Source organism: Nanorana parkeri, unplaced genomic scaffold (assembly GCF_000935625.1).
Source record: "Nanorana parkeri isolate BGI_ZX_2015 unplaced genomic scaffold, ASM93562v1 scaffold523, whole genome shotgun sequence".
In the NCBI taxonomy this organism is placed as follows: Eukaryota; Metazoa; Chordata; class Amphibia; order Anura; family Dicroglossidae; genus Nanorana; species Nanorana parkeri.
Genome location: NW_017306791.1, coordinates 989,349 through 1,002,656, shown reverse-complemented (window position 1 = coordinate 1,002,656; position 13,308 = coordinate 989,349). Strand labels below are relative to the sequence as shown.

Genomic DNA, 13,308 nt, shown 5'->3' with positions numbered 1-13,308 from the left:
CAGGGATACATGAATGTCAACCCATATCCTGAACTGATATGAACCTTTTACATCTAGGAACTTTTTTACTAACTTTGTATCTACTGTATATGTTTACTAGTTTTTTAACCATTGATAATGTTTTGATGTTCTTCTTGTAGAATACAGAGAAGGAAGATACAGGAATAGGGTCCAGGTCACGGCGGACATAGATAAGGACAGCATTATATTTGCTCAGGATAAAGTGAAGATTTGTTTGGCAATAACAGATCTCTTCCCATTTGTACACGGACTGCAGGATCTTACTGTTCTATCTGAAAGAGAATCACTGGTGAGTGTTAATATTTATTTCTGATGTCCTTACTGATAATGTCAGGATCCGGATCTGCCAAAATGCATTTCCTTTTTGAAAAGAAGAACAAGGCTGAGCACACCCCAGGAAGGAGTACCGCAATGTCATTACCCAGCGGATATTGCAGACACTCCATGCAGGAAGCCCCTTGTGGCCTGGCGTCCCCTTTGGAATTCCTTTGCAAACAAACCTATTCACAGAAAACATGTGACAGTTAATTTAAAGCAGAACTCCGGGGACAGGAGCTCACTATAGAGCACCTAGAGCAGATGAAGAACGTTAGTTCTTCGTCTGCTCTGTGTGAACACTGAGACCGTGGCGCTGTAGTCTGCAGCAGTAGCGGTCACTATCCCTTGCAGTAGGGCTGCCCCCACACTTCAAGGGTTAACTGCTTGTTTGGGTCCAGGGGCTTAAATAAAGAAAATATACTCGCCCAATCCCTTTAGAGCTGGCTGGCTGTGACAGTGCTTCCTCCAGCTTGTCTCCTCCACTGCAGCAATGATATGTCCCTGGGCATCCTCACATCCTATACACTGTGTATAGAACATGATGACTCACGGACCTTAGATCGCTGCAGCGGAGGAGGAGAGAGAGGCTCCCAGGACTGGTATAACTTCTTTTTTATTTTCCTCCCTAGACCAAAACGAGCAGTTAACCCTTGCAGTGTGGAGGTAGCCTCCCTGCAAGGGTTAATAATAATTTCCCCCGAAGTTCTTCTTTAACAGCGCTGTTCCACTACACATATAACTTGATCTTACCTTTTAAAGGTTGAACTCTTTACTAGAGAAGTCAGAGTTTCTTTTGGTGGCCTATCATGTCCGGTACTGAGGCATTGGTCTTGCAGTCTCTGTTTAGAGGGGATCCATGTTCCATCAGAGCCACCAATCGTATGAGACTTCCTGAATGCCACTCCCCCAAGAGACTTTGTCATTGACCATGTGAACAATGCCTTGGCTTTGGCCATGTGATGATGGAGGAAGCACCAGTTTCGAGTTTTACATGTACACACAGTCAATGGATGCAAAAGGTCCTGTTTATACATGTTGGCATCTGTCTGGTTAATCAGTGCTTCTGCTTTATTGAGCCATTTATATAAAAAACATATAAACACTTCAATAATAACCCAGAATATGTGCTCCCCCTCTCTCTGATGTTTGCAGGTATATACTGTATTAAGGAATTCCTGTTACTCCGTCTATTGTCCACATGTGTTGGGCTAGATCAGGTGTATCCAAACTTTGGTCCTACAGCTGTGGTGACACCACAAATCCCATGAGGCATTGTAAGACTCTGACAGCCCAGGCATGACTTCCAGGGGCAGATGCATGCTGGGATTTGTAGTTTAGCTATAGCTAGAGGGCTGGTGTTAGGCTACCCCTGGGCTAGATAAACTGAGTGTATTCACATGTCATTTAGCTATGATTAACCCCTTCGTGACTGACGACGTAGCATCGGGGCTGTTTGGGAGTCTGTTTAAACTTGTAAAGCCGACTGTCGGCTTTACAACAGAAGCGATTCTGGCGACTCACCTGTCGCCAGATCGCTTCTGTGTCCCGTAGAAGTGTCCCGTAGAAGTGCGATCTGCACTTCAATAGCTTATTTCCAGTGTAAAGGTGACACTAGGGGTCTTTTGGACCCCCAGCATCACCTTAAAGAGTGATAGCCCCCCTATGTGATAGCAGTCAAAGTAAAGTTTAAAAAAAAAGTTTTTTTAAATTATATCTATGGTCAAAAACTATAAATAAATCTGTATTTCTGTATTTAATTTCCATACATTCTATCCCAATCCTAATAACTATATCCATCTAGAGGTTTGTATACTGACTTATTGAAGATGCCAATAGGATGGACTTCCTCACTGCACTGACATGATTTCACTCAGGTCTGTGACTACACTTCATTATGTCACAGCTCTAACTAAGCCTGCCGTGTGAACTACAACTCAATGTCTGATCTTCTGAAAATGTAACATCATCGTTGCACAGTGGAAGCAATGCATGATGGGATATGTATCTTGAGAAATGGAGATTACATCAAGCAGCAGTGCTGTTATAAAAGGATAGTATATGCTGTGACTTTAGAACTCCTATAAGTCCCCTTTGACACATGCAACTGAAGGGTCAGTTTGCGCCCACGGGCGGTCATCCGTAGGTGTTTGAGCATGTTCGATTACATGCGAATGGCAGCAGGTGCTGTCAGCTTTGTATAGAGCTTCCCGCCCACAGCTCTTCACATTAATCTAACAGAGCAAGAACAAGGCCTCTTTGGCTGAAACGCATTAACGTTTTGGTTTTTTTATCATGTGCTCACATGATATGCACTAGACTTTCCATTTGAGTAGAAGGGAACTTTATTAGAGATGATTGTTCATCTGAGAGCAGTGATCATGGGCAGTCAATTATAGAAGAACATGTGGCTGGCTGGATTTTGCCAGGAATGACACCCGGCTTTCCTCCAAAAAAAAAAGGAACATGCAAACATCCCCTTATTAATGGACCCGTCAATGGAAATACAGTGGTTTGGTGGTCATGCCGGCACAGCCAAATGCTTTTTAATGCTAGGTGAGCTGAGTGTATTCACTTGTCTAAAGGCAAATTCTTTTTCCACCCAATGTTCTACCACACGTATTATAAAGTATAATATGCAGATGTAATAAAGAATTATGTTTCAGCCTACATTTATAGGGCAGTACAAAGGGTAGATGATGTTCAAAGTGTAGAAGCCAATCGGTTTTCTTACTGTGGAGTAAAAGGTAAAACTTTGATCGGTGTCAATCGCTACCGTCACTGTTTGTATTATAATAATAATCTTCATCTTCCAAATGTGATTTGTCATGTTTTACAGAAGCTGCAGGCCGATGGGAGGCCGGTGTCACGAGTCATATACGAGTGCCTGTCTCTGATTGAGAAGAAGGATATGAAGTTGAGCATTGTCTTTGAATATATATTCCAGGAATGTTACCTGAAGTTATACCCGGGCCTCAAGGAAATATTACAAGGTTCATTTTACCTATATTCATTTTGTGCTTATTCCAGAATGGACAAGGCTGGACAAATGACAAACAATCTGGTTTGTTGGTGGGGGAGGGGGGAAGACTACATACACAATACACATATCTTCCCCTTATTGCACAAACAACAGAGGGTGTTAGGTATTCCCCTGCAGGGTGAGAGCAGAAGTGAGTGTCAGGGGTGTTTTGGGGTTCATCACCCAAAAAAAATCTGTTTTTTCTGCTCGCATTCCTAAAGAATAATTTTATTACTATATAGCAGGGGTAGGCAAACTCCGGCCCTCTAGCTGTGGTGCAACTACAACTCCCATCATGCAATGCTTCAAGGGACTTGTAGTTGCAGCACATCTGGAGGGCAAGAGTTTGCCAACCTCTGCTATGTAGGATTAAATTCCATCTCCGACTTATATGTAGACTGTGCAAATGTTCTACCAGGCTAGATTTAGGTGCACATTTGGCCTCAGTCAAAGTGGCTTAGTGCTCAGCACCTTGACCTTGAAGCCTGGGGTATATGGGTTATTATCCACCGGGGACACTACCCATACTGTATTCTGATGTCACCGTACGTTTTTGCCAACACTATCCCACTAGTCACCTGATCTGATACTGCAGCAGTATGATGTAGCCGTGGATGCTGGAGCCTTGCGCATGAAGGTGTCCTGTTCCGGTGCTGAACCTTCTGTAAAGAGTTATCATTAAACCACGTTCTCCGTGTCTCCTCTTGCCTTGGTTGACTGGAATCCACATACTCCCATGGGGAGGTGCTACAAATGACCACAAGCACTGTAACAGAAAGCCATCTGCAAAAAATATTAGAAGGACCACACTGCTAACAGTACATATCACTTTTCAGAGCATTTCTGCCTCCAGTGCCACCAGAAGGTCATCATTGGTCATCCTTGCCTTCAGAATATGCATGCTGCTACCTCTGTCCCATAACGTAGCATCAGCAGGCCTGGGCATAGTCACTTTGGGTTATATGCTTCTACAATTAACTACCATCAGAAAGTCACTGTTTATATTTTCACTTCAATATGGATCCAGGCAGCACTGGAAGCTATGCTATACAGCGTACATGGTATTCTGACAGTTTGGGCTATCAACTATGTAGTCTTGATTTTTTTTTATCTCCCCCCATCACACCTATACATTTACACCCATACACTCAAACACACACAGAGTGTCCTGCCATGCCTTGTCTTCTGGCACATGGTGGTGGGGCCTGGATGTGTCGCAGGTCTGCTCTGCAACCCCTTATATCCTTTATTGTTTTAGCCGTTAGTTTGGAATCATATCTTAGGCAACCAGCAAGAGGGAGACCAGATCTGTAGGGGAGAAGGAATTCCTACCCTGATTATTGTACTATTTCATATTTTCTTCTGTGCTTTCACCACACAGAGCCATGCGAAGAACAAGCGGAACTGTTTACTGGATGGAAATCGTGTTCTGAATACAGGCGGAACCTTTTACAGATCACCAAAACTGGCATCTGTCAAGCTATAAATGAACAGTTTCCATTCCTATATGGCCTGCATGACATAGGACTGCTATCGAGGATACAATTACTGGTGAGAGGCATGCAGCCAAATACACAGTGCTCCCCACTGTTTTTACACTATTTCATATTGTAAGGTCGAGCAGTCACGTACATATTTATAGGCAAATGTCTTCTAACGACTACACTGAATAGGTTAGGTGAAAAGAACATTAACAGTTGTGTGATGTAGCCACAAAATGGATTTAAAGCACAACTAAGGTTTGTCCTTCCCATTTATAAATGATAACTCCAATTATGAACTTGCAAATGTTGCTCACCTTCTCATTTTTGTTAAAAAAGCAACTTTTAAACCTTTTGTTGAGCGCTTCTGCCACCTGAGTGTAAAGGATGTGGTGGGCAGGGTTTTATTGTGCTTTACCATGCCTACTGGAAGGCCTATAGGTGAATTGGGGAACTAGATTTCCAAGCTTTAATTGCAATATTTGCTATAGTGGGCATTTCCGTGGGGGTGTCAGTGGGAAGTCCTTTGGGAAGTCTCGTTTATATCAATGTAAAATAGGGGTGCTGTGCTGTACAGAACATATATGCTGCTGCACTGTCCAAGCTCCAAGAAAGCAGCTGGTGTCAAGCATCAAGTGTCTGGCATGCAATGGGCAAGTCAACATGAGCAAGGAGCAATTGCGCTAGGAAGGGCAAGCTGTGCTTCTGACGGCTAACCAGGAAGTTAGTGGATAATCCAATGGCCGTCACCCAGCTTAGTGGTGTTAACCCTTGCCGAGTGTAGTGGCATATTGCACACAGCACCATACTACAGACACCCTGGCGCGCAATGGGCAAGTCAACATGAGCAAGGAGCAATTGGGCTAGGAAGGGCAAGCTGTGCTTCTGAAAGCTAGCCAGGAAGTTAGTGGATAATCCAATGGCCGTCACCCAGCTTAGTGGTGTTAACCCTTGCCGAGTGTAGTGGCATATTGCACACAGCACCATACTACAGACACCCTGGCGTGCAATGGGCAAGTCAACATGGGCAAGACAGCGCGAGTTGAGGGAGCTTAACAAGTGGCTCCGGAGCTGGTGTCAGAAGGAAGGTTTTGGTTTCCTGGAGTAAGGAGCAATTGGGCTAGGAAGGGCAAGCTGCTTCTGACAGCTAACCAGGAAGTTAGTGTATAATCCAATGGCTGTCACCCAGCCTAGTGGTGTTAACGCTTGCCGAGTGTTGCTGCGGATTGCACACAGCACCCTACTACAGACACCCTCCTTGGGGATAAATTATTATTCTAGCTTGGGTCCATAGTACTGCTGCACAGAATGGCACTCACCTTCCATCACTGGTGCAGTTCTGTAAAGAAGAAATGACTGCCCACTGCTGATGCTGTACAAGTGTAAGGAACCATGATGTCGTATAACCTGCTGGATTTGATGTATCTGTAAAGTGAATTTAAAAAAAATAAGTGTGCAGGGTGGGAAGAGAAGGCTCAGGTTGGGGACTGGCAAATGCTGGGATAGACTTGAGTCCAACTTGGCACACTGAAAAATATTTTTCTGGCTTACTATAGAAGGAAAAGAACAATCATCATCTATGCCTCTGTACTCTGCATAGGCCGGGACTAGGCTGGGCTAGCCAGCATGGTGAGGGGGAAAGTGGCAAGCTAGGGCTGAATTACCTAACATCAAAACAGGGTACATAGGAACATAACCAAATCTCAAAAACCTGAACTTAGAGGCATGGTACCTGTGGCAGCACCCTGATTTAGCTTTATCTTTTATATTATGAAATCAGTAGATTTATAAGGAAGGTTTTCTTTTATTTATACTGTAAACATATGTTATCCAACTAGTTGTATAAAAAATATTTACATATGCCTTAGTAGTAGATTTATGGTGGAACATTACATCCAGCCAACATTATGTGTTCATTAATCATTGTTTATGTGTGTATATATATATATATATATATATATATATATCTATAGATATACATATATATATCTATAGATCTATAGATATATATATTTATATATAGTATTTCCCTTTTCTTGTATCTGATAATAAGTGATTTGTAACATGTACACTGTCAAATGAAGTGTATTTATAAAACTGTTTGTTTGGCAGAAGCTGCAGGCTGACAAGAGTCCCACAAAGGATGTGTTGTACAAAGCTCTGTGTCTCATTGAGCAGAGGAATGACATAGAAGCCTTGTGTGCCTATGCGTTTTGTCAGTTCTACCTCAACCTATTTCCCCATCTCAGGGTCATCCTGCAGAGTAAGTTACAAGAAGTCAGCACATGGAAAAAAAATGCATATACATGTTATGCTAGCATTAGAATTAATAAGACATATGCCAAATGTAAGTAAAATTGGATTTTTGTAAAACCGTATTCTTGTAGTACATGGAGGGACACCGGAAGTCTTTAACCTTTGGGCTATACTGACGCATACAGAAGGATTGGACACTGGCAAACCAAAATACATGAAGGCTAGCCGTCTGTCTGAGCCACCTATAGATTGTGGAATGGGAAACTGGTGCACAGATGGCCCAGAAAGATGGCTCTCGAAGGCCATTCAGATCAAGAGCTTTCTACACAAAGGTTCTGCAGTCTAGCACTTTAGGCAAAGAGCACTATGTACTAAAAAATGAGAAGGTAATGTTCCAGCAGACTGTCACAGCTGAAATGTAATGCTACAGCCACTGCTTTATGTCTTCTATAATCGAGGGATTAACTGCAGCATTGGTTATATCTTTTTTAAGGAATTTTGACTAGTCAGATATGGTTTGACAGGCTAAGGTGATAACCAGAATTGAATAAAGTGTAGGACCTGTAGGAATGGGTCTTCAACACTGTCGGATCCACATTGGGAATAGACCACTTTTGCACAAAATATTAACTAAAAGGGTGCAAGACAAATAAGCACTTAGCAGGAGGAAACAGCTTATCAGGATGCTTTCAATCTCTATAAGAAAAAGAAAGTGCAAAGGGAAGGTTTTTGCAGCTTTAGGAGTTTTAAACAAGCCAAGGCTTGAAACAGCACTGGTAAAAGCAACAGGCTGATCCCCTAGTTCACACACTCCAACCAGCAGATAGCATAGGCACTCGGGGCCAGCGGGGTCTCTACTCCAAAAGCCAGGCTGAGGACAACTTCACCAGATAACTGAAATTGGGGGAACAACTCGCAATAAACCAGGGGTAGGCAACCTTGGCACTCCAGCTGTTGTGGAACTACAAGTCAGATGAGGCAATGCAAACCTCTGACAGCCATAAGCATAATTACCAGATGCATGATGGGATTTGAAGTTATGAAGCCGATGTTGCCCACCCCTGTAACAAAGAGTCTTGGTTGAAGAAAATATGAAAGGATAAAAAAGTGCTAATGAAAAATTAGGTTAGTCCTTAACATAGCAGAGAAAAGTCATCCATCATCCTTCTAGGACAATAAAAAAAAAACCTGAATCATGCTGGCAGTAAGAGCGGTTATTATGGGCTGGCTTACAGTATTCTTTTTTTTCTTTTTCTGTGTCCAGTCCTCCCGTAGGCAGCCTACAACCTGGAAATAAAAGACTTCATGTGCCCCTCAATGGATGAGAAAGAAAGCTTCTATCACATTTGTAAATAACTATGCCAACCTTTCTATCAGAAACATAATTTTAGGGTCAAAATAAACTAGAAAAGGTAAATGTGGTACTTTGTATATATAGCATTGGAATACTTGTTTTAAAAATTATCACTGGTCAAACTGGAAAAAAAAAATCTTATTTTATTTTTTCCCATTTACAGTATTAAACTATTTATGAGAGTCAATGCTACAAAAAAAAAAATCCTTGTTTGTCCCCAAAAAAGAAAAAATATGTCTTACCTGTGTGATAAGTAATGGCAATGTTATTGCCAAACCAATAGGACCACAGATGAATGTGAAAGTGGCTCTGGAGTTTAACTGGTTAATTTAAATGTTTTTGTTTCTTGCAGAGTTAAATGAAGCATTAACGCTGGATAACTGCCCATCCCCTGCAGGTAATCTACTACAGAACCACATGTGCAATTGTGTATTTTAAATAAAGAGATGAATATATATGAAATAGTCTTCATAACAGGCCAACAGTAGGTCAAAGTGTATGTCAGGGCAAAATAGAGACAAACATTTGCAGTACATCGCTGCAGTACATGCACATGGATCCAGGTTTTATCCCTTTAATCACTGTGCTACACAGTACAGCAGGCTAAGCCTCATTCACACAACGCAAGAGCAAAATTGTATATGTATTGTAACCTTGCAGGCTGCTGACCCCCTCCTCCACCTTCATTACCCAATGTCCTCTGCAGAGTGTGAACCTGGGAGTGCTCAGCTCTGAGCACTTCTGGGTTCAGAACTGTCAAAATCCCTACTGCAAAAACCTTGGTAAACAGCAGATTGAGCACAGTTTGAGCTTGATTGACTGGAGCCCAAGAGAGATATTAGGGCTCTAATACACCCTTGATGTTTCCATCGAGAAACCTAATAGAAGAAGAAGTCACCTGCATACCAGGGTCCAATGTATCAATACACCTTTATTAGACACGAAGAATACACAACAACACTTGTGAATTGCCATTCTTTAGTGATGCCATGTATTCTTAGCGTCTAATATAGGCGCTTTGATACATTGGATCCTGGTATGCAGGTGACTATCTTCTTCTATTTGGATCTGCACAGTGCCACCTGCAGGTCATTCCAACACCTATTTGATTACATTGGGATTCCAGTCTGGAGTACGACAGGACCTATGCTATCGTGCCACCATAATGAGAACCTGTCACCTGCCCAATACCTATCACATGGGGGCTTGTTAGCCCCTTTGTGATAGCAATGAAGTTTAGTGAAAAAAGAAATGTTACAAAAACTATAATAAAAATAAATAAAAAATAACAAGGAAAAAAGCACCCCCGTACACAAATATGAACACAAGCACGTGCGTAGGGCGTGCACGTGTGTGCAAACAACAATTGCGCAACACATATTGGGTGTAGCCGCGCATTACAGAATGAGAAAAAAAATTCTCACTCTCTCATTTTACAATTCATTCTAAACTGATGAGCTGTAAAGCGTTGCCTGTTGATAATTTTGGGTACGGCAAATTTTTGCTACTTTGCGGTTTTGAGGTTTGACATATTTGATATTTATTTACTTGGCACAACTTCATCTTTTATTTGGTGCAAAAACATAGGGATTATATTGTGTTTGTGTGCACTAAAATTCATTTGGGGTGAATTTATCAAAACTGGAGCAGGCAGAATCTGGAGCAGTTGCCCAGGGCAACCAATCTGCTTCTCTTTTCAGTTTGTTCAGTAAAGCTTTGAAAATGAAAGATAGAAGCTGATTGGTTGCCCTGGGCAACTGCTCCAGTTTTGATAAATTCCCCTCCATTGTATTTTTTACTAAAAATATTGATTTGATAAACAGTTGCACAAATAACAAGCGACATAAAAATATTGCATCTCTAATATCTCTAAGCCTGATGAAGGGGACCCTGCGAGGCCCCGAAAGCACTTGCCAATGAGATACAGCTATTGGCAATAAAATATTTTGCTTTTTTAACTTATGGTGTGCTGGTGACATTTTTCTATTATAAAAATATTGCAGGCACCATCTTTTAATTCATCACAAGTACCTTTGCTGTCAGTATATATGTATGTAAAGTTCTGTGGAGTTGTTACTTTCTAGCCAGAAATGGAGAGTTAAAGGGACATTAAAGTCAAACTTTTTTACCCCCCTTCCCTGCTGTAGGGACTTACTTTAAATGATGTCTCCTAATCTGATCATTTTCTTCCTTACTGTCCTTTTCAGCTGTCCCTCCAGCGCTGGTGCGGGTCTCCGATCCAGCGCTGACTCCTCTGTCCTCCTCTTCTCTGATATACTACTGAGTCTGTGCGGGTGCACGCTGCTCCATAGACTTACCTTGTGTCTTTCCTCGTCTCCTCGCCGAATATCTGAAGTGCGCATGCGTCTGCCCCAAGATCCTTTGCGGCCGCCCGAGACTCTTCAGATGTTCGAATGGGAGCGCGTGGAGAAGACACAGGTAAGTAAGGAGATTTCAATGGCGACAGCAACATTAGCAACAAACTCTTTAAGATTAACTCCATTACAAAGACTAGAGGCCACCACCTAAAATTGGTGGAAAATAAATTCCAGCACAAGGGGCGAAGGGGGTTCTTCACAGTAAGATCAGTTAGGGTCTGGAACTTCAGCTAGGAGTGTGGAATCGTTCAAGAAACTTTTGGATGATTTCCTGAGAGACCGTAATATACAGGGGTACAGGTACTCCTAAGAATGAGATGATACATGGACCTATATACATCAGCAATAGGTTGGACTTGATGGACTTATGTCTTTATTCAACCTCAAATACTATGTAACTATGCATATATCTACTGCTTGCTATCAGTAGATATATGCAAAAACACACTGAGGGTTTAATAACCCTTTAAACCTGTGTGAGAAATCTAGGTACACGAAAATACTGGTAGATCCTGGCAATAATGCACTCTGAATTTCTTGTTGTTGACTGATAGCACTGTGACATTTCTGGACTGAAAATTCACTATGATTGGCGTCAGCCCTGCCCAGCTCTGTTATGCTGAACTACTGTACATAACACCTCCTCATCTTCACATAGGGGAAGTTGTTGTTTTTTAGTCCAAGGGAAGTGCTGTTTAGACTCCTTGAGATAACACAGGTAGCGTGAACATGTAGGCTCTAACAAAGGGTATATAGGGTATGTAAACTACCCATACCCTATGAAGTTCATTGTTGGGGTGTACATACACTTTTAGCCTGTGGGTTTCTAACATGAAGTCTGATAACATCTTGTGTAAATATAGTAAAGTGGTGATACATCAACAAAATATATTTTTCAGGGCCTACAGCAACTCCCGATCATCGTAAAAAGCGTGCGTCAAAAAAAAGGAAAGGAAACTCTGGCCTGGAACAAAACAATGACTCAAAGACACTGTCACAGAATGTCAGCCCAGCACCAAAGAGAGCGTTCCATAAGTAAGTGATATAGCCGTCAGTCCACAGCCCAGATATACAGCATGCATCTCATTACAAAGGGGTCTAGGTATAGACAGTCAGCTGGGCGAATATTGCAACATTTGCATAAAATGCACAAATAGCACCCTTGTTTATGTGGGAAGCGGGTATTTCTTGTTATTTAAATGATCTTTTACAGGTGATTGTTACATAATGTTGAATGTTCTTGATGTGAATGTATTAACGTTGCTGTCGTACGAATGTTCTTGGTGGCATATGGTCGGATGTCACAAAATCAAATGTGTGTATTATGTGAATATGAGAATGTTATTGTTGTACGAATGTTGCCAAAGTGAATGTTCTTGGTGGCATATTAATCGTTTAGGGTTGAGTGTCACAAAAATGTCTGCATTATGTGGATCTGTCAGTATTGGCTTATCTGCAAATGGAAACCGAATGTGTTAATTCAAATGATTTTTTCCTATTAGCCCTTCATCAAATCTTGTTCCCATTCTTTTCTGTTGCATGACAAATGTCCTTTGTTTATATTTGAAAACAATGAATGTATTGGCCTTGTATGTGGTTAATGTTGTTTGCTGAAATAAGATCAATCACTTTAAAAGGATTAAATCGTAACGTTCTGTAACTTGACGTATTAAGGCATCCCACAAACATGTTATTAAAATAAATAAGAAGTACTGTATAACCCTGTGTTCAGGTGTGCCATCTAGCCTACAGCTGCTATGTATTATCTACCAGGGACATTTGAAATCTAAAACTCCTTAAAGGAGAATTATGGGGCGAGTGAAAAACACTAATTCCCATAATTCAAGCCGACCTATGGGGCGATAGGAATTCCATAACCCCTGAAAGTGCTGTGTAAACTGTCAGTGCTATATAAATATGTGATAATAAATAAATCTTAATAAAACATTTAATCAATACAGACATACAATGTTAATAAAACATAAAATCAATATAAACATACAATAAACATATAATCAATACAGACATACAATCTAGATAAAACATATACTCTCAACCCTATCGCCCGACGCCCGGGACATGCAGTTTCGGGCGCTGGGCGAGTAGTTTTTTTGTACATTTAACCCTGCTCCTGACAAGCAGAGCTAAATGTACAGTGGGAGCCGCCGCTTGTTTTCATACAAGTTATCTGATTAGATCACTTGTAGGTAAGGAGCAGCGCCGATCCTGTCCGCCTTTAGATGAGTTGTAGACTTGGCCAAAAGCAACGTATTCAGTGCAAAGCAAAGCCGGAACAATGTGGACAATGTTTGACTCTGTACACTCTTTCCACCCCAGCACTTGGGTGACATATGCCTGGAGTCAATGATGTCCATGTATGCCAGTTAACCAAAAATATAGCTTCTATGCTGCACCCACAATAAAGTCTATAAGTCAATAAACTACAAAAGACACAACAATAAAAAAGCTCATTTTGTTGTC

General features: G+C 41.5%; 1 protein-coding gene across 1 annotated transcript in view; it reads left to right on the top strand.

The window, feature by feature from the left end:
* LOC108791047 overlaps window positions 1–7,441 on the top strand; it is a 13,333-nt gene extending 5,892 nt beyond the window's left edge. The window contains exons 4-8 of the mRNA XM_018561418.1: window positions 141–310; window positions 3,176–3,329; window positions 4,740–4,909; window positions 6,952–7,102; window positions 7,227–7,441. Coding sequence (XP_018416920.1) covers window positions 141–310; window positions 3,176–3,329; window positions 4,740–4,909; window positions 6,952–7,102; window positions 7,227–7,441 — 860 coding nt within the window. The remainder of the gene's footprint in view (window positions 1–140; window positions 311–3,175; window positions 3,330–4,739; window positions 4,910–6,951; window positions 7,103–7,226) is intronic.
* The last annotated feature ends 5,867 nt before the right edge of the window (window positions 7,442–13,308 follow it).